The 25,545-nt window shown below is 46.8% G+C and overlaps 1 protein-coding gene and 1 non-coding gene across 2 annotated transcripts in view; both read right to left on the bottom strand.

Annotated features, from left to right (window-relative positions):
* Positions 1-23,105, bottom strand: part of LOC135400330 (leucine-rich repeats and immunoglobulin-like domains protein 3) — a 72,527-nt gene extending 49,422 nt beyond the window's left edge. The window contains exons 1-2 of the mRNA XM_064632161.1: positions 22,684-23,105; positions 6,192-6,263 (exon numbers count right to left, since the gene is read on the bottom strand). Of these exons, the coding sequence (XP_064488231.1) occupies positions 6,192-6,263; positions 22,684-22,877 (266 nt within the window). The 5' untranslated portion in view covers positions 22,878-23,105. The remainder of the gene's footprint in view (positions 1-6,191; positions 6,264-22,683) is intronic.
* Trnat-ggu (transfer RNA threonine (anticodon GGU)) lies at positions 3,051-3,123 on the bottom strand. The gene has a single exon. It is a non-coding gene; the product is annotated as a tRNA-Thr (tRNA).
* Positions 23,106-25,545: the final 2,440 nt, after the last annotated feature.

Genomic DNA, 25,545 nt, shown 5'->3' with positions numbered 1-25,545 from the left:
ATGTTGCCTTTGGGATTTTGGAAGAGCGCCTTTAGGAGGAAAAAAGAAGAAAAAAAGACGTTGTTCTCGAGTTTTTGACGTTAAGTTACGCCGAGTGACGCGTAGGAAGAATAACGCCACTGGTTTATAGTGGTGGTTTATACTGATTCTTTTACTTTCATTTTAGGTCTCGATTTTATTCGCCCTTTATTCTGGGTTTGTCTGTCTGAGTTTTCTCGATGTTTCAGTATTCACTGACTACGACCACCAGAGAAGCTGCTCTTCTATTGAAGGCTGCACTCTTAAAAATGAACTTCACCGCATAGCACGCTCCTGACCAACCGTCATCTCAAACGATATCGTTATCTGCCCTGATTTGTTGAAAACGGGAGGCGTACGCCTTTTCCGTGACAATTATGAACAGCATAAGTGTCATAAAAAAAGGCGTACGCCTCCCGTTTTCAACAAATCAGGGCAGATAACGATATTATTCGAGATGGTAGTTGGCTAGGAGCGTGCTACGCGATGAAGTTCATTTTTAAGAGTGTGGAGCCAGTCTGACCCGCGTCGAGAATAATATCTCCACGTCTCCGTTTTATCTGTGTGCGCATCGGGAACGCTGCATTTTCGCGCCGTTCGAATTCGGATTTACCGCACGAAATTATCGCACACGTTTCGAGAGAGCAGAAAGGGTGCCGAATAGTCGGCGCAAGAAGGCCATATTCCTACATTACCCAGTACATAACTTACATTATGCGCAAACGACAAACACAAACAGTCGTGCTACTTAACTGGCACATATTTGGACAAACGAGCAAAAAGTTTCTATTAGCGGACGACATGCGAATGCCAATGAGTATTAAAAAAGTGTAAGGGATATTTGCGACTGACGCCAGGAGAGTCACCTTTAACCTGGACGCCGTCGCGACACTCGTTCCCCACTGGTATGTTCGTGAGGTAAATTAAGCGGCGACTTTCAGGCACGACGTCTAGCACCTGGCGAGCCCAGAAAACGAGTCGGAAAAACTCTCTTGACATATACTGATTGCGTCCGACCTTTCTCAAGGACGTCATTCTGAGGCGCCTAAACAACCCTCTCAATGATAAAAAGAAAAAAAAAGAAGTCAAGCCAAACGAAGCCAAGCCGTAAACGAAGCAGACGACGCTCAGCGACAATCACTCAGCTCCGACAAATAATAACGAACGGCGGAATATAAAAATGCGCGACAAATTCGTCACCTGACAGGCACATCGTGTAGCATAACATAAACTAGCCGACACTTCCAAGAAGTATACACAAGCGGAGTGCCGACTCTGTGTCACGCAGTACGGAGACCCCCCTCCCGACCCCACGCCTGTCAAAAGCGTCAATGCAACAACGCAAGGCTTCTCTCATGTTGTATATAAAGGGAGGGGAAAGCATGTATCAGCAGTGAACAAAGCGAACAGTCAATTTATTAAACACCGCGGCGCCTGCGAGTCCGGACGGATTCCCCTTCTCACCGCGAGGGCAGATCACGTGACGTCAGGTCACGTGTCTCGTCCGGAGAGGTGCCCTTCATCGTCGCCTCTCCAGTGTGTGACGGTTTCTTCGTTTTTTTTTTTTGTCCATCAATTTTTTTGTTTTGTTTTGTTTCTTTGCTTCCCGCTTCGAATCGGGTGGAACAACGAAGATGGAGTGATAGGGGAGCCCAGCTCGGTAAGGGGGGGAGGGAGGGGGATCGATGTTCTATCTATATAGTGCTCCGAGAAGTTTTCTGTCGAATTGTCACTAAATTAGGGGACGGTTCCCAGTGGCCATCCGTTTAGCCGGTTTGAAGAGCGCCACTCGGTCAAAGTGTGCGAGCGAAACTGCCTCAACAACGCTCGACTTAACGACGTTTCATTGCGCGACGATGGCGTCAGATGGAACTTTTCTGCTGTTGCCTACCGGTCGCTGTATACGGAGATCTATGTATATGGATTAGGAGAGAGTGAGGAAGGCCACTTCGCGCCGTGCGGACAGTAAATACAGAAAGGATTGTTGCACCAACGTTCGGTAAATATAAGACTGTGATTTCGGATATGTATCACTCATATAGAAAGCACGGCTGTAAGTGTCTTTCTCATTCCGTGCACTAGCACAACCTCATTTTAAAAGAGCACCCTCTCGCAGTTTCAGCTCATCGTACGTTATTTTTTTTTATTTTTTTGTTAATTCTGCGTTAGCGTCGCAAAGCAACTGGAGCTATGAACGGCGTACAGGCGTGGAAAGATGGAGAGAGGACAAGAGGAAGGAGTGCGGGAACAAGAGGGGGTGGGGCTTAGTGTGAGTCCTGGGCCGACTTCAGGGTGAATTGTACAGACATTCGTCCGGAAATTCTGCTGGAAAACCCAGGGAAAACCTCAGACAGCACAGCCGAATTCGAACCCACGTCACTTCTGGAAAGCGATCATCCTAACCACCATTGTCCTAACCTATGTTGTGTGTTTTGTCTCGTGTTGATTATGATTACAATATATAGCGATCCCATAATGCAGGTTCAAGCATTCTTAAATCCATTCGTGAGGGGAAGTAAAAAAAAAACAAAAAACAAGTACGGACTGCAACCACCTTTCACCTCCATTGCTGCTCATTAACTCTGACATTTTTCGCGCCATCATAAGTAGTCACCACTCCCCTCTGTAGTGCTTTGCCTTGAGAAGGTAATAATAAATAAATAAATAAATAAACTGATTAGAAATGAACAAAAGTTTGAGGAATAGTGCGCAAGCTACTTTCTACATATTTATATACACAAAGAAAATTTATTACATTGGTCCGATGGTACATATCAGGATGGCGGCTCAGGACAGCCACAGGTGCTTCGCGGCGCACACGCGGAATTTGAAAAAAAGAAAGAAAGAAAAGAAGACATTATGATGGTCCTAGAACAGGGTACTCGAGCGCTTTGGAACTCCAACCAAACAAGGAGTTGTCAAGAGATAAACTGATGTTCTGAGGCTGGTACAACATAGAAGTGACAGATACAAACAAAGCCTCAAATTGCCTAAGAAATCAACGATGAAAGATGAAAGTCACTGAAAAGGTTAGCTAGCTGTAGGGATCGAACCCACATCTTCTGGATTACCGGTCCAGGGCTCTACCAATTGAGCTAAGCTAACACGGCTCTCCACCGACTATCGGGGTGCGTCATCAGAAGGGACGACAAACCAGCCACTCACTCTCACTCACCCTCCTTTCTCTCTTACAGATTACAGCAATTGGTAGAGCCCTGGACCGGTAATCCAGAAGATGTGGGTTCGATCCCTACAGGCTACAGCTAGCTAACCTTTTCAGTGACTTTCATCTTTCAAGGAGTTGTCACTGCACAAAACAATGTTTAGGTTCTGGCCGTCCACCCTGGCGACCCCTTTACTCCTTTTGGGGACCCCAAAGGCGCTTAGGTATCGCACTGTAAAACAGTAGCTCCATTGTTCGCAGGTTCTGCGCGACAACATGCCGCGCAACGCCGTCTTCTGAGACAGCTCAACCGCGCGTGCGTTATTTCCGACGCACCAGATGCGCAAGGTGTTTTCGACACGTCCCATTCCTTCCAGCGCGCGAAGTTATAATTCCCTCCCGTCGCTTTCGATTCCTGTCCGAAGCAGTGAGCGTGAAGGGGGCCCCCGCCTCATATACAACAACAACAACAAAATGAGGGTCGGTCAAAGCCCGCTGAATTAAAGGAGCATAAATGGGCAGCGTAGCCCCACCCTGGTAACGAGCGTCGTCACCCGTGGGAATGAAGAAGCTACCATAAAGATCCAACAACGGACGAGGCGGGGGGAAAAAAATTCGCAAACTCGTTACGATCCGACTCGAGATTTGCAAGGCGGAGAATGTTAATGATAGGGGAGGTCTAGAAATGCTTCTATATTGCACGCTTCGTGTCATACGGTTTTGATGACCTTCTCTCTCGCAGCGTAGGGAGCACAGGTGATGTGGATGTGCCGATACGGATCCGATTCAAATCGGATAATCCCCCCCACACTTTACAAACGACAAAAAAGAAAAAGAACAACAGGAACAATCCGGGCTAGTTGGTATAGGTTCATGACGACGAAAAAACGATCGAAATCGAACCCGAATTTTAAACTTGTGTGGGAAATTCGAGTCATTTTGAAAGCGGATTTACATTTTTCACGTCGATTCAGAAGCATTCTTAAATCCGAATTTGTCAGATGCGTCACTAAATACGGAAAGTTGTCTCTCCCAAACAGTTCAATTGAAAAGCTCATGAATAGTTCTGAGATACAAAGAAGAAGAAAAAAATGACTCGACTCGGATACCATGGAAATTCTTCCGAAATCCTTCCCATTGAATGGCCTCCAATTAATATAAATCGGATCCACGTGGCTTTCGTCTGGAACAGCAAGCCAGCTCTCCCCTATTAGGCGGGCGCACTTACAGCCCTAACCGGTTACGGCCTTAAGTGCATACTGTCACTAACTTCTTGCTAGACTGTCAGCAATACGGCCTTTTCGACAAACCTGAGATAGAAGGGCAACGGAGTTCCCGCAAGACTGTTTACGGCGTTCCCTCGAAACTGCCCAAGCCTCGTCACCAAACGCCATAAGCAGGATGACGCACATTTCATTCAATTCGAAATGAAATGTTTTTTACGAGACAATGTTCTGTCATCTTTTTTTCGCGTTCGACGACTTGAGCTTTTCTGATGCACTTTTTGCCACTTTGCTTTTTATCTTCTCTGTTCAGTTCGTAATGACACCCTCGTACCAGGAGCATAAATGAGCACGCGGCATCGCACCGTGTCGTCTGCATCCAAAAAGTCTCACGGCACTCAACAAGATATCCAAAGCTCTTCAATGCAGTTGTAGTTTGCTGTTATATTTTCAAAATTTTAAAAACGTGTACTCACAGTGAAAAAAAATGTGACTTCCCTACATTACATTCAATGTTCGCAGATGTGTTTATCGATGCGGACATCATCGGCAAAATGCCTTCACGGATACTGTCTGGCAACTTCCCAGGGTTTAAGGCCGCTGGTTCGTATTTCACTTAAGGTCATTTCTTAATGCCGTAACCGTAAAGGCCGTCAGACAGAGGTATATAACCTCTTCTCGAGTCCACGAAGAAGCAAAAATGCCATGGAGGTGCCGCGTATTCTGCACTGTACATGTTCGAAAAAGGAGGTTGCTTCAAAATTCGAGAGTCTGCTTATGTCGTTCATCAGCGATTGGGAGCGCTAATCGAACTCACTGCCAATCAAGGAAACGATTTTTCTTCCGATCGATTTCTCGTTACATTTGCAACTCATTGTCGGCTAGTAGATGCCGTAAAAACCGCTGAAACGCGCTTCCAGATTCAATACCGGGAAAACATCAGCGCAAAGAAAAGATGTGCGATCAAATTACACATCTGCGCAAATCGCGTTTGCGGTTGCCGTCTTACCGCATGGTCATCAAACACGTTCCGCTGCCTACGCAATCGTCTTTACAACATAAATATCCGGGAATGAAATTGCACAGGGAAGGAAATTTCTACATTTTCCCTTTCTCCAACGTTAACCGCGTTGCGAACAGGTGAAGAGAAAGGCAAGAAAATGAGAAAAAGAGAGAGAGATATCACGCATGGCGCAAACAGCTTCCTCGAAGAGTGACGTAATGCCACGGCGCGCGCTTTTGGAGTCTTTGACGCCAGCGCACATACGTTTCCAAAACGAGAGAGTGAGAAAGGATGCCGTCCTCCAACGGCGATGCAACAACAGTCCGCGTGGCGACGGCAACGTCACGCGCGTTGTAAACGTTGGCGTCGACGACGGAGAGAGGGTGCTTTCCCACATTCGAGTAAAAAAGAAGGGCAGAGCCATCTGGACTAAAGCAGCGCTCCTCGGTGCCTTCTCTCGCCTTCTCTACCTCCTGTCGTCTGCTCCAGCTAATCGTCGCAGACGATTTCAAGCAGAGAAATCCTGCTGGCTACATGTGGCCGCTCACAATGCTTACGTTGACTTGTTTCGGCTACGGCCGCTGAAAGCATGGCTGTGATTGGAGGAACGAGCTAAATGGCGCTGGCTCGGTACCACAATGCTAGGAGCCACAAAACGAAAACTGCGACGTTCGTTACGGGGTTGGTTTCTTTCGAAATATTCTTCGTGCATCAACGGTTCATGCGATTTAGATCACGTGACATCACGCGGTAACAACCTACGGGGTAAATGGGAGGTACTCACATTTTTACCAGGTTCGTCAAGTTCCGAAAGGTGTGCTCGTTGATGTCAGCGATGTCATTGTGCTGAAGCTCCCTGCAATGTAAAACACACACATATTCTTGTTTAGAGCTGAAGTGCACACAAGTAGGCTACAACTGCTTGCAGATCTAGCGAGCCGCTAAGTGCAACAGCAACTATACTACATGTATATATCTACTTAATTAGGTACTTGATTGAGTACATATATATACTTAATCGACGCCATGTCGAAATACGGACGACGAAATACTTAATTAAATTAGAGCACAGCACTTGGGTACACTTCGTGTACACCATGAGAACTCCTGAGCGCTCTCACAACAACAACAGCAACAATAAATGATGACGATAAGATGGGGTTAGCGGTCTCGTCGGCAATACGAGTCACCAAATAAGCATGTTTTCATAGTTGATATCACGTTGTGGCGCAAGCCAGCTCGTGCCAATCATAGACCTCCCCTTTAAATTAGGGAGTACGAGCAAATGAAAGACCACCGCTGTTTCTTGAAAGCAACAGCACGAGATGGGGTGGTAACAGCGTTGTTATTTACAAGATCAAGCCAACGCTCGGTCTCTCACGGCTGCGCTGCCCTGACTCCGTCGCACGCGAACAAAAAGGGAAAAAAAAAAAAAGAGCAGAGGACTGCGTTAACGAAATCGGATATACGCCGCAATGACATATGTGGAGCAATGCCGCACAAAACAGCATGCGGATGTTTTGGCGGCACCACTAGTCTCTACCGAAGGACGTTTTGCACAATGCAGCACTTTCCTGGAATACGAGTAGTGGATCGAGTACAATGACGCACAGAAAAAGAGAGAGAGAGAGAGAGATAAGAAAAAGCGTAAGAGCTTTCTTATCCAATACAACGAGCGATTTTTTCCCCTCATGTCCTGCAGACGTACGACATAAAACTGCGTAAGCTACCACGTCTCTACAATCTTCGCCGGAACACAAGTGGAGCGGCCGCTTCACCACACGCCCAAGCGAGATCCCTAAACGCCTTCCTTTCTCCCACCCACTCAAGAACGGGAAAAAAAAAAAAAAAGAAGAAAAAGAAAGCAACCCAATCCTCCTCTCGTTTTGGAAGCGGGGGGTCAAGACAGGGGGGTCGTCTTCTAAAATTTCCGCCTTGTAGGGACATTTCACTCTCGCCCTCTCTTTCCACACGGCCGTTCTTATTTTTACAAAAACCTTCACCCCTCCTCCTCCCATGCCGTCTTCCTCTATTACTTTTATATGTTCTTCCATCCACCAAGAAAGAGAGTGAGGGAGAGAGAGAGACGTCCTCGGAGCGGGAGCTTCAGTCGTTTTTGTCACATTATTCCTTTCTTTCTTTCTTTTTTTTTTTTTTTTTTTGTCCATGGCATTCAGAAGTCCAGCTTTTTCGCGGGTCCCAGACATCGCCAGTGTCGCTGGGCCGCTCGTTTTCTTTTTTTTTGCGGCCCCGAAACAGGCGTTTGCAGGAGGGAAGAGACAAAAAGTACGAGGGGGACGGGAGGCCGTGAATGGATGTGCTTCTTTTTACGCCCCCCTATTCTGTAGATGCTGCAGGACGGAGGAAAGTTGGCCAGCATCCGGACTGCGCAAATGTGATAACAAGCTTCCCTATCTTTAGTGGGATGCTAGATGGTATCTGCCATCGCACGCGGTTGCCGTCTGACTTTTGCTCCTCTTTATTTATTTATTTTTTTTTTTTTTTCGAGCGTTAAGACCCGCGCGGTATATGCTAATTTATGCCCTACTCAATGGTATCGCTGTTGCGCTGCCGTAAACACTGGGTTGGCAGTACCGATAGCGTATGAGTGCCGTAACGCTGAGACGGAACATTACATGAGCGCAGTGTTAAACTTGGTTCACACGAGAAAACTGATGTTCTGAGGCTGGAACAACATAGAAGGGACAAACACATACAAAGCCTCAAAAGTCCAAGAAATTAACGATGAACGATGAAAGTCACTGAAAAGGTTAGCCAGCTCTAGGACTCGAACCCACATCTTCTGGATTGCCCTGGACCGGTAATCCAGAAGATGTGGTTCGAGTCCTTCAGCCTGGCTAACCTTTTCAGTGACTTCCATCTTTCGTCGTTAATTTCATGGTTCACACTACACTCTTAGAAATGAACTTCACCGCATAGCACGCTCATAGCCAACCATCATCTCGAATGATATCATTGTATGCCCTGATTTGTTGAAATCGGGAGGCGTACGCCTTTTCTGTGAGAATTATGAACAGCATAAGTGTCACAAAAAAGGCGTACGCCTCCCGTTCTCAACAAATCAGGGCAGATAACGATATCATTCGAGATGATGGTTGGCTAGGAGCGTGCTATGCGGTGAAGTTCATTTCTAAGAGTGTACTGCATTTCATTCGGGCGATCGTTAGTTACCGTGGCAACAGACGCGTGCGAGACATTCTGCAGGAGAACGCAAGGAGTTGGCCCGAGCTTAACTTTGTCCGAAGCACAAGCATCGAACCGCACAAGCGGGCAATAATCGCCGCCTTCGACGCTTGCGTGCTGAAGCGCTTCTCCTCTTGTGTGTAATATGAATTTTAACATGGCCGCGGCTAACATGGAGTGCACAGAGGTTGCAAGAAGGAAAGATGCAGGATTAATTACGCTTTAACGCTTTAATTACACCCAGACTAACCGCAGTTTGGGTTACGCCGAACTCTAACGTTGTCTCTCTCACTTGTCTGCCATAACGCTTCCTGGAAGGCACACACTTACGGTGCCCGCGTGTATGTGAACAGTCCAGCTACGTATGGGCACGCATGTCTCTGTACGCAGTGAAACGCCGTAGTGTACGTGAGCCAAGCTTTACTGTGTTCTATACACATGTGTTTGCTGTCGTTCTCCTCTTTTGACAGATTTTTGAACCAATGCATTTTCCAGGATCGAAATCATTGTCATACTTTGTCATAGAGCATCAGACTGTAATCGGGCCACGAAGACACGGAGACCATGTTATGGTTAGCAACAACAACAACAACTTTATTTTTAAGATGAGGAATGGGGAGCTTCTTCGCAAGGGGGCGATACTCTACCACATCGATGGTGGTGATGTGGGGAATGAAGGTTAAAAGAGCTTCGAGGGCAGAGCGTTGGTGGGTTGGATTTGACCAGGGACCAGGCACTTATGGTTAACAAAATAATGGCCAAGCATGTCTTTTCTTTCACGCTTTCAGCGCGGTGTCAAAATAGCAGCAGCGTTTACCGATCTCGCGTAATCAGATTATTTACACGTAGTCTCATTTTCATGCCTGCTCTCACATCGTGATCTTGTCTCGTCCGAAACGCGCATCACGCAGAATCAAGGGCGATATACAGTCCCCTCTTCTGGAACTGCGTCAACTTTTTTTCTTCGTCACGCTGTCAGGTCAGGGGGCTTAATCACTTCATCGTCATTACGGTCGTTATAACCTAACGTGTGGCGGGAAATTCAAAAGGTGGGCACGTGACACACTGCGCGTGACGTGTACCACGGCCTTCACGTATCGCGCAAAGAGCCCCGTGCACGTATTTTATCACGTGCCCACCTTTTTAAATTTCCCGCCACTCGCTATCTTGTAACGACTATAACGACGATGAAGCGATTAAGCCCCCAGGTCCCAACCAGCACTACGTACTGAAAGTGCGCGCGCATCGGGCACAAAGAATGCACCGGAGTGATAAAACACCTGCAAGCAGACCACCCCATTATACATTATGCTGCCTGGGGTACTACACACTGCGATCCCACCAGAGCACATCCAAGCCGCACAGCCCCGCATTGCACAATTGACTGTGCCTATATAGGCGAATGGCCCACGCTTCCTGTCAAAAGGGGCCTACAGAACCCGGACAGACGGTGCCGCAAAGAAGACGCCTCCGCAACACTAATTCAACAACAACGCCTCTGTGCAAACGGAGCACACGCCGTTTGTTCTGAGTCTACAATGAGTGTGTGTGTGTGTGTGTTCGCGGGCGTGCCTTCTCCAGACGGCCGTAACCTGACAAACACTGCCTTGCGAACCCAAATCGGGTGCGTACAGAAATGGAAAGGCAAATTTCACCGGCAACCTCGTAGGAGCTCGTCTATGCCTGTTTTCTAAACACCGCGCCTGTTCGAATTAACGACAACCTCTCTACGTCGCAAACAAGAGTGGTCACGGTATATGACGCCACAGTGGAGGGGGGGGGGATATCGGTAATTTATCGATATACAGAGTGTTCCGACTAAGATGCAACAAACAAGATCATAGAGTTGGGACACAATGTATATGTCAATGTCCGCGAGAAAAAAAAAAGATAATTTTTTGTATCGATATTCCAAGGAATATTCATATCGTTCCACCCCACACGTTCCTCGCTCAGGACTACACGTTTCTTATATTCTACATTAGCCTTCTGATCCCGAGATCGCGGGTTCGAACCCGGCCGAGGACGCCAGCAACTTGGTGGCAGGGTACAAGTTGCTTAGACACGCCGTCTTCCGCGAGGGACGTTAAATACGGGGTGCCGTGTGATGAGCTTTCATCGCACGTTAAAGAACCCTCAGGTGGGCAAAAGCAATCCACAGACCGACCGCTGTGGCGTCGCTCATGATCTCAGTTGTCTCGCGACGTAAACACCCAATTATTAAATTATATTCTACAACGCCACCACGTTGCTGGCAACCTCGGTCGGATTCCAAGTCGCAACCTCGGGATCAGAAAGTGAACACGCTGTATCAACTCATCCACCGGGGGAGCCTTATATAATTGATTGATTTCTACATCAATAAAACTGAAGCCGGTCGAACATTAGGCGCGGAAAGAAACATAAGATGGCGACTATCTGCTCCAGTTAGCAATCGCATCTTGTATATCGAACTGACAAGAAAAAAAAAATACCCTATAGGAAAGAGGCGCCCAAGTGGAAACAACGGAAGCAAACGATTTGTCGCCATCGACGTACGAATGAAAGGAAGCCATTGGCCAAATGAGACTCGACGTCATCATTTGGGCAACAACGAGCTGTGGCAGCCCAGATATTTATATCTTTACACGAACGCTTCGACAACGCTCAGTCAACGCTTACACAACGCTCACTCAGTGCTTAGTGTTATAAATAGTGGAGCGACTCAGACAGAATCGTGGAGATTCAGGAGGGGGGGGGGGGATATATTTATTAGACGAAAAGGAAAAAAAAAACGGGGAAAGGTCAGCCAAACGGGACGTCGGCTTGCTATTCCAGAAATAAGAAATAATAATAAATAAATAAAAAGAAAAGATAAGAGTTAAAGAAAGAAATAGGAAGGAATAAGAAAGAATTAAAGGAAGAAAATTAAGAAATAAGAAATAAAGAAAAAGAATTTGGAAATAACGAAAAACTAACAGATGATCAAAGAAGGATGAGGTAGATTAATGACAAAGATGACAAAAAAAAAGATGACTAACAAACGGTGAAGGAATGATGAGATGAATCACAGAAGAAGAATGAGATGTCACGACTGAGTTCACAGGCTGTTCATCAGACCTGAATCTCTCAAGAAAGTCAGAACTGCTTTGGTCAGGAGGGTGCGATACGTGTGCTCCGATGTGTGCGAAGCTCCCTGGCACACTTCCTAAAAACTGTGGGAGGCACTGTGAGTCGTATATTTGCATAATTGCACTGCACGCTCAAATCGCGCGGGAAAACAGCCAGGTGCGTAGATAGCGACGCCATTTTACGATACGCGTAGGCTTCGCGACAGAAGGAAGGTCATCTTCACGAGTGTCCCCCATTGAGATGGAACGATAGTGGTACTCAGAGAACAAGGAGCAGTCAAAAACAGGGACAACGACACAAGAAGACACACAAACAGAGGCTCCACTATCAACAAGTTTTTACTGAACTACACAAGCACATTTATAACCAATGGTATAGAGGGGGAAAAAAGGGGGGGAAACGGAACACACGTGGGGGCCATAAAAACACGAGGAACAACCGGATCTAACTACTCAACTCCAGCTTTTAGTCTGCATTCCAGGAACCCAAACTCTTCCCTTGTTAGCGATATCGACGGCTCACTAACACATTTATCAGGCCCATACTTCATTATCAAAAAGGCCTCGAAAATTTCTCTTTCATTCTTGGATTTGAATCGTCCTCTAATCTTTGTTCTCGGAAACTCTGGAACGCAACCGCGGACCCTTACGTGTTCATGCAAGGTACCCCTTGGTATGCAAGGTATACCCAAGGGTGCTTATATATAAATGTGCTTGTGTAGTTCAGTAAAAACTTGTTGATAGTGGAGCCTCTGTTTGTGTGTCTTCTTGTGTCGTTGTCCCTGTTTTTGACTGCTCCTTGTTCTCTGAGTCATGTACCAACAAGCCCATCAAGCTACTCTAGTCGATAGTGGTACTTCCTGGCGAATATTGATACGTACGTAAATAAAATAACGAATCGCGCATATCGATAAAGTATCGGTATTTTTAATAGATATTAGGGAGTTTCGGTGCATCGGAAAGGTGTTCGCGCAACCGCCCTCTTTCTTCGGAGCGAGTGATATCATATAGACCTCTACCCGAGAGGCCGTCATCACGACCTTGGTAGACAGACTGACACCGAAACAAATCGGGACGAGGAAGGCTGGGTTCCACGAATTGGCACTTGTTCGCTGCCTCTCATACACCTCTCCAAGTTTGTAAATAAGTGACGTCATAGTGTTCGACAGCGCCACCAATTTGGTAGAGTTGAACTACGCTGGAAGCTAGGGGGCGAACAAGGTCACGCCCGAAAGCCACGGTCTTGATGGGATTACGATGGTCTCTGAAAAGGACGCGACCTTCGGTCCTACTAGTCTTTCAATAGGAGGCAGCGCACAAATGCCCGTTCGTTGAATCCGGCCCTCCCCTTCAGATTTGTTTCGATTTCAGTTTGTCTACCCACGTCATGACGACATTTCACGGGTAGAGGTCTATTGAAAGAGAAGTACGACCGAAGGTCGCGTCCCTTTCAAGGACCATCGTAATCCCTCCAAGACCGTGGCTTTCGGGCGCGACCTTATTCGCACCTAGCTTCGAGCCCAGTTCAACTCTACCAAATTGGTGCACTGTCGAACACTATGACGTCACTTATTTATAGAGATGGAGAGGTCTATTCCCAAGCTTGGATTTGATAACTTTCTTTATCGTATCGTTTTCGTGGAATTCTTCCCGTGCACTAAACCTCGCTATTTTAATTCATTTTTATCGATATTCGAGATGCTGATACATCGGCCACTCTAATTTCTACCAGAATCAGTTCCGTCTGTCACTTCATTTCGGTCTTGTCCAGGAACGCATCGTCTCACCTAGTGAAGATAACCAACACCAGGGCACGCTTTCACGAACGTTGAGGAGATTCCTCAGCAGATTCGGATGTGCTTCGGGCACAGTATAAGGTCGTGTTCTGCACCGGGCTGGCACAGTGTTATATCCATACCTTACCGCCACATCTTCCAAGGCCACTCGCCACAATCTCACACTGGCTTCGCATAAATGTGCCCTACAGCAAAAGACTACTATGTAGGCTTAGGAAAGTATACGCTCCCATAGCTGACCGAATGCGTGGGTCTGTTGAGGACAGGGAACATATCTCGCTATATCTTGTCGATATCATCAGCATCGACAGCAGCCTTGGCCCGACTGGACAGCACACCTTTTTGACGTGACGAACGTCTCGTGTCCGTGACCTGCGATCAGAGGTCACCAACTCCTGCATGCTTTTGTGCGTTTTTTTTTTTTAAAGGTAGTACCAAGTTGGACGATTTACTGTGACTATGTTTGTCATTTCTGGGCTTCGCGTGTCCAACGTTTATTTTTCCTCGTTTCTTATTTTTTATGTACCTCCTTTCCTCTTCCAAGAGGCCTCTCCCTGTTTCTAAACAAATGACGTCATAGTGTTCGACAGCGCCACCAACTTGGTAGAGTTGAACTACGCTCGAAGCAAGGGGGCGAACAAGGTCGCGCCCGAAAGCCACGGTCTTGAGGGGATTACGATGGTCCCTGAAAGGGACTGTCGACTTCGGCCCTACTTTTCTTTCAATAGGAGGCAGCGAACAAGTGCCCATTCCTGGAACCCAGCCCACCCTTTCGATTTCAGTCTGTCTACCAACGTCATGGCGATGTTTCTCGGGTACAGAGGTCTATTACAAGAACTGTAGCACATTGCCCTCTTTGTGACCTCCAGTCTCCGTTTTATTTTTCTTCCATCCAACCTAACCAAGCCAGACCAAGGAAAAATTCCCAAAGCTGTCCCGTTCTCATGACTCTATATGCCAACCGACATTAACGCAGCTGGCGCAGACACGATGTAACACTTGCTGTTCGCGCAATTTAGCTGCATCAGCTGCGCATTTCCTGTTGCATGCGCGTAACCGGTTAATACGTGCGAAAACATCCAATCACTCACACCTGCAAATTTTACTACGAAACGTGCGTGGTAAGCATAACCTCTATACATTGTCTCGCGTTGAGTATTAAAAAAAAAAAAAAAAGAGACTGGAAATATTCCGGTTGGTCAACTATCAAAGCAGGCACCGAATAAGGTTCAGTTGCGAGTCAAGAGACAAGGTTATGTTTGCTTCGCGTTAATTACAGCTTACGTCGTACCACACTTCTGCAGCGAGGCTTGAGGTGCAATTTTATAAAGTGAGTTCTTTCAACTTCTCGGGACACAAACGGCATAATTTTCATCACAATACTCGTAGGTTTTGGGAAAATCTTAACTTCTTAAATTGAAAAATTACAGGCAACACTGCGCCGAAGTAGACACCAACTTCGCAATGCAGGTCAAATACGGCAGCAAAACTACATTGTATGCTCGTAACACTGGGTTTAATACAGCGACGTCTATGGCGCGCAGCGTGGAAGCCAAACTGACAACAAAAATATATTATGGACACATAAGCGCCAGTGTTGCCCGCTGGAATAGGGGTTGTCTCACACCAGGAGTCACCCCGACCGATTTTATCGCGATTCTAACAGAATTATTTTTAGAGCAACATATCACATGTGTGCTATCGCGCATAGTATTTATAAGTAGAGCTCCGCGTGCCGAAAAACACCCGCCGAATATTTTTTTTAAAATTCGGCATGTTCCGAAAAACACCGAGTTATACTCTTGCATTTGGTGCTACATGCCGAAAATGCCGGTACCCGATTGCACTTTTCTTCCTCCGGGGCATCACATCGTTTTTCCTTCACCAATTTCCAGATGGAATGCGGAAAACACCATCATGCGGAGCTGCTGCTAACCAATGGTGTCAATGGGATCAATGATGATGATGACGATTCGAGTTTTTGTGGCGCATCGACAACAAAACTTTTAATCAATGGGTCACGAGGGTCCAAACAGACCTGGAACCCCCCAACAAAGAAAAGGAAATTGTTCGCGTTCTCAGAAGTCCTCCTACCAACCTCCTATCCCCCCCATAGTCGTTTTAAAATCGCAATCGTCGCAAGCGGTTTAAAATGTCGAAAATATCAGAATTTGACAAAACGTACAAATGCCGGAAAACACCGGCCGAATCTCCCCAGAAATAAATGCCGGCAAGAAGCCCCATTTATACGCTACGAGCTCTCGAAATGACACCAAACGCGTATAAGCTGCTTGCCGATTACTTTACGGCAGCTTCGACGATCGACCCGCTAAATACGGTCTATGTCAGCTTCTACGAGAACAGGGTGTTGTCTTTCTAGGAATAAATCCTACATAGGAGGTCGCATGCCGCTGCCTGCTTCCTCTGCCAAGATTGGCAAAGGACGCGGCCTTGCCGCCAGCGCAATATCTTTCTGCTCGGTAGAGGCTCGCGATAGAGTCCATCGTATGCTGAAACCAAGGCTCCTCCGTTTATTTACACTGCCGTGGTGCGGCGGCCATTTGACAGCGGCGGGGTTAAGCGGTTTCCCACTTATCGCATCAGTCGCCATGAATAAAACACACGAGGAATGTGCGCGGAGACGGATCTTCGTGAAGCAACATTCCATACGCGTGTGTCCGCCGCTTCACGGAGATCCTTCAGGAGCATGGAAAGCACCTCGAACATTTTCTTCTTGTATTTCATTTTTATTTTTTGTTACCGCGTGTTATGAAGATACTACCTTCAGGAACTGTCACGCAAAATATTTCCTTCAAGAAGTGCGAATTCCCCGAGAAAATCTTTTTACAAGAATGCGCGCGGCGGCGATGGTCTCGGCCACGCTTACTCCTGGCGCGTGGTGACGTCAAGTCAGTCAGCGCTCCCTATTGGCTCGAGAGAATCGTCTGCTAGCGAGGGCGACCATATTCGAGACGCGAGAGGGGCGGCGCGAAATCAAACTGCAATAATAATAATAATTGGGTGTTTACGCCGCGAGACAACAGAGATCATGAGCGACGCCACAGCGGTCGGTCTGTGGATTGCTTTTGCCCACCTGAGGGTTCTTTAACGTGCGATGAAAGCTCATCACACGGCACCCCGTATTTAACGTCCCTCGCGGAAGACGGCGTGTCTAAGCAACTTGTACCCTGCCACCAAGTTGCTGGCGTCCTCGGCCGGGTTCGAACCCGCGATCTCGGGATCAGAAGGCGAACACGCTACCGACTGAGCCACCGAGGCCGGTAAACTGCAAATAAAAGAGAGAGAGAGAGAGAGAGAGAAAGAAAGCGCCCATTCGTGGTATCAAGCCCTCCCCTTCCGATTTGTTTCGGTTTCAGTCCCTCTACCAACGTCACGATGACCTTTCTCGGGTAGACGTCTATTTAGAGCTCGGAATTCCACGATGTCCCTTTCACAACAACCTCCGTTGAACACGACAACATTCCTAATTGGAACGACAGCGTTACATGAAACGAAGGGAATCTTCGGAGCGTACACACCATTAAAGAGACGCATCCATCCTCACATATCTCAACTTTATATCGGTTGCTGGAACTACATTCCTCCGAGGATACCTCCTGCACAAAAAAAATAAAAAGAAAGGTGTAGCGGCCTTTTCGTGACGTTCACCTGGGAGCGAGCATTACCCGCACGTCAACGCTGCGGCGATCGGACACGCCTAAGAATAACGAAGGGGTCGGCCACCACCGTAACCCCCACCATTCGGCCGCGCGCGCGCGCGCGCGCTATGATACCGCGTCCGATAACAATCGGATGCGGTATCGTGCCTCGTGCTCTCGAAATCGCGTTCACGAATCGCGTTCATGCAGGAAGAGACGAACCCTTTTCGGCGATGCGTATCGAAGTGCCCGCCCAACTTATCGATTCTGGTCTGCGCCTTGGCGACGGAAAGAAAACAGACACAAAACAAAAGCCCGTTGCGAGATGGCTCTCTGAAACACTCGAAGCTAATCCCTACTTGAGTTGGTGCTATATACTGGTGGATGCGTTCGACGAATCGAATCATCTTATACTTCACGAAATTGTCCCATTTCGCGTTTTGCGCAGTTTCGGCTCGAGCGTGGCGTGAGCTGTGCGCGTGCGTACTTTATTCCGAAGCAAAGCCCTGAAACGCCGAACGCTGTCTGAATGCTTCACCCCTCTAACATCTCACGACATCCCACCCCTAATTTTCCTTACGTGAATACACATGACAGTAGCCAGCTGATACGGGTGTCACACTCCTATGCAGCAGTGATTTATCCAGATCCCCAACCAACACCGCCCCCCCCTCCCCCACAATGTTTGGCGACACAGCTCCTAACTTTTATTTTTATATGCACCCCTGCACCCCTTGCAGCAGGCATGGTATTTTAGCTTTAGATACCTGTCGGCAATGATGTTGCAACGCATCCGCAATAACGACCCCCCCCCCCCCCCCCGCTGTTACGATTTTGGATAATTCTAATACCCTCGTGATGACGAAAAATTGATAAATCCGTGCACTAAACGACCGCGTACACCACGTTGAAACTATCGTTGTGAGAAGGTACAATGCCCGAGTGAAGAACAGCAAAAGCAGGCAAGCCAGGTGACGGTGTATACGTCGGATCACCTATACAGTCAAACTCCTTTATAGCGAACACCTTTTTAACGAAAATACCGCTACAGCAAATTTTTTTGTAGTCCCGCCGGAGCCCTATAGGTCCAATTATGGACATCCTTTTTAACGAAAATACCTTTACTGCAATTTTTTTTTTTTTTTGCTGTCCCCTGAGTTTCGTTGTAAAGGAGTTTGACTGTACTTCATGACTTCGACACAGGGGTTCGACTGTGCATTTCTATGAGGTACTCTCTTGGCACACGTCAAGTTTCGCAGCAATGTCGAGCTGCATGGCGCCAACAAACGTGAATCAGGGAAACACACAAAGCTCGAGTCCACATGATCACCTATAAGTACGTCTGACATCAAATGTGTTCCTCTTTGTAACTATATCCGTGTATTCACACGAGCGACATTCCCCGCAGAAGCGGAAGACGCGAAAAACGTCATAGCTTTCTGAGCGCGAGCGCTCAACGTCCAGTGTTCACGTACACTGCTAACCGTGGGGAATATCCTGCAACGCAGGCACAAGATATTCGGAAGCAGACGACAGGAAAGACGCTGACGGTGTCGTCTGTGAAGTGTCGTCTGCTAAGTGTGCAGCACGCCCTCCCGATATTCTGCACCGTGTGAATGCTCAACATAACACGAGACGGAACTTAGTCACTGTAAGTCACGTTTTTGCTTTTCATTCCACGAGAATCTTCCGTGAGGGTCTCGCTCGTGTGAAGCACAGTATACGCGGGCCGCCCCACCGCACTGGAAGCATTCATAACATTCTGGATGTATACGGCGTACGTCACATACAGCAGTTTGCTTAACTGCATGTCACTCAATGCTTGACACTGTTAGTGATAAGCGAAGAGATATTTAAAAAAAAGAAGGAGGAAACGTCACTGTGACCCCCGTCGGAGAAACCACCGCCCGAGTTCACCTCTGGGCCACCGTGACTTCGAACAGGGCCGGCTCGCGTAATAAATTTCTCCACTGACAATCATCGACTCGTCTGACATCTATCCAATAATCACTACGCTTTATCAGATTGGCCAATCTCGTGCTGCGCATACTAATGTGCTGGGTGGAATGATCTCTCGAAATGATAACAAACCAAGTCCTTTATAATTGAGGTACAGTGCAGGAAAGGCGCAATGTAAGCCTGAAACTCAAACCTGGACATTCCCCGTATGGTGATGTATGCTGGTAATCCCACTGCATCGCGGTGGACTGCGCTCGTCAACTCGGACCTTATGACAGATCCATCTATGCTGGTAGCTCACACGCCGCTATGGATGTTTTTGGATATTGTTGGAACGATCAGCACCTGAATGAGGTGCCCACGACCGGTGTCTATGTTCTTGAGGGAATCAAGAGGTCTTCACACACAGGAAGGAAAACACCTCGATGAACTGAGATCAACAATGCGTTCGTCTGTACTGCCGAGCAACGAAAAAAAAAGAGGGCTAATCGCAAGAAACTGTGTATTCGACTGGATCGCATTACCTCAGAGCCTGCTTCGGTAGTAATTGCAATGAGTAACTCGTAAGTGTAGCTAGTTGCCGCTTTCAATAAAAGTACCTATAAACTGTTGCTGCAGATCAGCTGTGCAGGTGATTGCTGCATCTCATTTCGCATCAAAGTCACACGCGCATCATATAGTCAAAGCCGTATCATGGTCAAAAGTGTAATTTAGCCCATCCATCCTTTAATACGCATTCGTCTCATTCGTTCAAAATCCCAGTTCGGTCAAAGGAGTCTTATAAGGTTCAAAAGTCTACTCATTTCGGTAAAAAAAAAAGATCCATCATGCTAGCGCCATGTTAGCACGCGCATGTTCTCATAGCTCCTTCGCTGTTTTCCCTTTTCCTTCGAGTAGATATATATCACTCGTGCATTTAGTGCATAACTTGGTGCATTTCAACCGAATGGTGGCTGTTGAAGAACGGCACTCAATTGAACGATGGCAGTTATTGCGTCTAGAGTGAAGCGGTGGATGTTTATTCACCGTAACGTAAATAAACAATTGAAATTAAACTGAAATTGAATTGCACTTTGAAAGATATGTGTACTCGCGGTTGGACAGCCCGAGAGGTGAAATGAAGTTTTGGTGGTTCCATACTATGCTCGTTTTTCTGTTATTTACCGTAACTCACAAGTGATTAAGTTACCTTAACTTGCTATAACTGTTGCTTTAACTAGTTATATTTCGTAATAAACATACCTTGAAGACATTCAGCTCAGCTCAGGCTGTGTTCTCAACGTTACTGACTCAGCTGCTGCTTTCACGAGCTAGCTGAAACTACAACTAGTTACTTCTTAAGTAATTAGTAGTGGTTAGTTCTTAGTAATTAAGTAGTGGTGCTCTGCGGTTCGGGGCACCCGCGTTCATGCGAGCAGTTCACGAGAAGCGTCAGCTAGTCCCAAGTGGTTCGGGACTAACATCTCCATAATTTTCTTTTACAAATCAATCAATCAATCAGAAGGCAGCGTCGATTCGTGTTCGTTGTGAAGCGCTATCGAACAAGAAAGGAAAAAACGTCGATGCCTTCCAAGCACACACTACAGTCTAGATTAGAAATTTGGGAGTTCCAGAAGAAGTCCTTGCGCGTGTCGGCTTGTTCAACTATCTTAATTACAGCTGATTACAACTGCAGTTCAAAACTGTTCTTGCAAGTGAGTTTCCGTAGGGCCCGCTGGGAGCGCACCCAAGTTCTCGTTATCTGTCGTTTTCTTCGCAGATAAGATAACTTTTTTTGCAGCGAGAGGGTGGTGACGGTAGTGGTGGTAAATCACGATGATCCCACAAGGCTTCTCCAGCGAATCAACTTACAGAAGACATTTGCGCTTTTCGGAAAAACGATGCAAAACTTATCTCTCGACATCATTTCTATATACTGTGTGCAACACTACCGCTTTCAGCACCTGCATAATGCTCAGCAGCTGCTGAATGACGCGTGTCACACTATTGTGTTCGAAGTGGATGGTTAATGGAATAGTCTGGGGGTTTCGATAGGCAGCTGTTTCAGTTCTCGCCTATCCTCAGGCTCGTCGTCGATTGCAGACTGCGTAGGACTCAAATCCCTCAACACCTTGTATATAATTCCAACGGGAAACATGGATAATAAAAAAAGAATGTACAGCAATTTTCAGGAGGAGAGCACCACGGTGTCGTAATTGCGTAAACCTCGTAACATGCGTGTAAAGTATTCATTACGTGTTCATTATTTTCTGCTTTTATAATTTTTATTACCTTATTTTATTTTTGCGTCTGCGTCTTATCGTTTTGTGATGGCTTGCGGAAATCAGGCCTTCTTCAGGCAAAATCAGTTGCCTTTGGCCTGTAGTTTCTTTACTGCGTCAGGCATAGTAAAAAAAGAACAGCTAGCCCGTAAAAAGTGGTTTATGACGCCGAATAAACCGCAATAAGTTTAGATGACGACCCGCGTGATACAAACACAGCGCCTATAGTGGTTTATTTTCCCACTATCAAATTGATAAGCGCACGCAATACTTATCCGATAATATTCCGTGTTATCTACAATGCACAGCTATGCAACTCCCTCTGTCTACCCTTTGTATGTGTGTTATCTGTTACCTGTGGTTATCTGTCACACAAAAAGAGTTACTAAGGTAATGCTTTGTGGGGCCACAATCCACGAAATTTTGTTGTGCTCGGAATTTCGAAGGAAACTCCCAAAGTGTTACGTACAGATTAATCTGCAGATCTGCCCTTCTTCCTGCTATATATGTCATGTCATGAAAGGAATGGTTGTGTATTCACACGGCTGTGGGTAGAACGAGATGCATAACGTTTTACCAAACATTTCACGCTCGCATTTCATGAACAGACTCCTCATGAAACCTTCGACTTGCGGCGTGAAATACAGTCAAACTCCTTTATAGCGAACACCTTTTTAACGAAAATACCACTACAGCAAATTTTTTTGCGGTCCCGCTGGAGCCCTATAGGTCCAATAATGGACATCCTTTTTAACGAAAATACCTTTACTGCGATTATTTTTTGCTGTCCCCTGAGTTTCGTTGTAAAGGAATTTGACTGTATATTATTGATCAAAATAGAAACGCAATCAAACCGTAAACACAGGCCCCCCGAACATTGCGTATTCTCGAAGGGAGCGAACGCTGGCTCCGGATCGGCTACGGCTAAGCCTAACAAACAATTTCGCAAGCGATGTGATACTCTGTTTCTGGAGGAAGCTAGAATCAGACGACAATAGCCAGTCAAATTTAACTTGCGTTAGGACTCGCAAACTATGTATTATATGCTGTGTGGTATGCCATTATCAGTTGTGACACACGGATATCACAGGAACGCTAACGATCAACAACAACAACAATGTCAGGACCTCTCCCCCTGTTGACATTTTCAACGTTTTTAGACATTCCTTCGGCCCTTGCAGCTCCAGTAAGTTATTATTAAAGCTCGAAGTTGCGTTAGCAGAAACATATCGCCGTTGAGAAACGCCGGCAGCGTCTCAATATCGAGGAACAAACGCGAGCACTTACAGGGTTTTCGCCCACGGCGGTATATCCTTGGGTACTTCGGTCAATCCAGCTCTCGCACAGTCGAAGAAGTCGCCGAGGCACCTACACCGGGATGGGCAGAACACTTTCTGCCCTTTCGTCGGCGATAAAAGGGACAAGAACAACACAAACTGCGTCCACACGACGACCCAGACCCACTGGGGGAAGGTCGCCATGTTGGCGGCGTTGGTGGCTCGCGCGCTCCTCAGCTCGGCTCACGATTTTGGGAAGTCATACAATCACCGGTCACACAGTCTTTTGGACGGCATTGCTTCGATCGTTGCACGATCACAGCACAAAGCACAAGCGCCTGGTCGAGGCGAGCATTTCTGCTATCACTAGGCGCAGCCAACATGCGAAGCACACGCCATAACACTGCTTTCTTTCTGTTTTGCTCGGAGGCAAACGACTCTTATATGAGAGGGCAAACAGGAGAGTGGTCGCGCGTGCCCCGATTGGCCGGCTGAGACCACGTGAGTTGAACTTCTGTGCGGGCTCGCTAGTCGGCGCAAGCTTACGGGATGTGTTCCCCTCCTCGACCTCCCTTGTTCCATGTGGGACCGTAGGGGATTTCGTTGCTCGCGCGCACCCCTGAGCAGTTGCGCTTTTCTTTTTTCCTCCTCCTTTCAAAAGTTTCCAACAGGGGGGGGGGGGGGGGATAAAGCATAAGAATCGTGAACTGGTGTTAACGCAACGCAGGTGCAGTTGACACTGAGCCGAATTATGGTGTTTTTTATAACCGCTCCGCCTGCTTGTTGTGTTCGTGCCGTGCGCTCGTTTCGGACTTGTTAAGACCTCGTTCATCTTATTCTCTCTTAATAGTTCTGGGGGTATAGCGCCTTTTGCATTTCTTTCTTCGTTTTTCTGTATATGCGAAAAGCTTTCATTTATTTTTATTTTATTTATTTATTTATTTCATAAGCGAACGCCGAAAGACGTGTACTAGCTGTCTGTCTTGGCAATGTGTCAAATATTTCACAATTGAAAATGTGCAAAAATGATCGCACGCGTCTGCTCTTCCATGTAAATACGACGGACGTCAAGGGCATGCATAAACTGTTGTGGTCAGTAGCGTAATATCTTGCTCGCTATCACTGCTCGCACGATAGACTGTTTTTGAGAAAGTGACCATTAGTGGGTCGTCTGTTCCGCGAATCATAAACCATTACATAGTCGCTCCAAACCTAATTGTCCCCATGGTACGTGCGAGGGTTGTTGTCGAAAAAATTGCCGTTTCTTGTTCTACGTTTCTTGTAAGTTCGCGTGCAAGGCTGGTGTACTGCTCTCCAGCGGCGAATCGCCCCATCCCATTGTCACGATTTACTTGTTGATGCTGTAAATTCTCCGCACGGCTCCTTTCGAGCGAAATTAAATTTAAAAAGTATTTGGACATCCTTTCGCTGTCTTTTTTTTTTCTTTTTTTCTTCTTATCACGACCCCAGCATTCCATTGGCACCGACGCATGCACCTACTACCACAGCACTCATAGAAGTGCTGGGTTTGGTGGATATGTTTATTTAAAAAGGAAAAAAATGAGAGATTTGTTTGTTTGTTTGCTTGTTTGTTTGTAAGGAAAAAACTAAGGTTACGAAGTGGTGTCCAGATATATCCCATCACATCAGGTATGTGAGACAACTATAGTGCTTGCATCACGTGTAGTGTGCTGTTTATGACACTATACAGACACATCCAAGTGAACCATACAGCTGCATAGAATGTCTCGAAACGAAGGCTGAGTGTAGAGCACTTATCCAAAACTGGCCCGCGCACCAAAACTTTATCTCGCTAACGAGTGCTGCCTACGCAGCATGGAGGAGTTCATAAATCTTATCTTAAAACGTCTATCACAGTGTAAAATTACCACCTGCGTGACGACATTCATGGCCGCTGTGTTTGAATATGCTCAGTGAAATCAGGCATTTGAACAACAGCGTTATTTGGGGGCATTTGACCTGTACTATACATGCACTCAAAATGCAGAACTTCACCGCATAGCACGCTTTACGCCAACCATTGTGCCAACAACAAGCATAGCCAACCATAGAGTTGTCGCTCCGGAGAGAGCGCGCGCGAGCAATTAACGTACTATGTCCAGATTGTCACAAAAAGAAAAGAAAGAAAAAGAAAAAAAAAAGTACGCCGAGACGCGGGAAATGACGCGGGTTCGAATCCTGCTGTGCTGTTTGAGGTTTTCCCTCGGCTTTCCTGCAGACTTTCCAAACGAATGTTGGCACAGTTCCCCATGAAGTCGGCCCAGGACGCATACTAACCCCCCTGTCCCTCTTCCTGCTCTCCATCCGTCCTGGTCTGTATACGTCACTCATAGTCATCGTTGCTTCGCGGCGCTAACGCAGATTTTTTTAAAAAAAGAATAGATTGTCAAGGAAAGGCGTATACACCTCGCCAGTTTGCAAGAAATCAGGCCAGAGATCGATATAATTCTGTATGGTGGTCGTTTCCGAACGCGTCGTGCGGTGAAGTTCTATTTTTAAAGTTTACCTACTTCGCTGCACCGTCGGAAACCGGAAGTGTCCGCTATTTTGGGACAACTGTTTTGAACTATAAAATGTCCAAAAAAGGCGTATGCCTACCATTTTCAACAAATCGAGAGAGGGAACGATCATTCGGGACGACTGTTGCTTACACTCTTAAAAGTGAACTTCACCGCATAGCACGCTCCTAGCCAACCATAATCCCGAACGATATCGTTATCCGCCCTGATTTTTTGAAAATGGGAGGCGTACGCCTTTTTTGTGACACTTCTGCCCATAGGCGCCGACTGCGGGGGGGGGGGGGGGGGGGGCAAGTCTTTCCTTCTTTCTGTTTTCTTATTTTCTTTGCCGC

This window comes from Ornithodoros turicata, chromosome 7 (genome assembly GCF_037126465.1).
Source record: "Ornithodoros turicata isolate Travis chromosome 7, ASM3712646v1, whole genome shotgun sequence".
Classification (NCBI taxonomy): domain Eukaryota; kingdom Metazoa; phylum Arthropoda; class Arachnida; order Ixodida; family Argasidae; genus Ornithodoros; species Ornithodoros turicata.
This window is presented reverse-complemented; position numbering and strand designations above follow the sequence as displayed.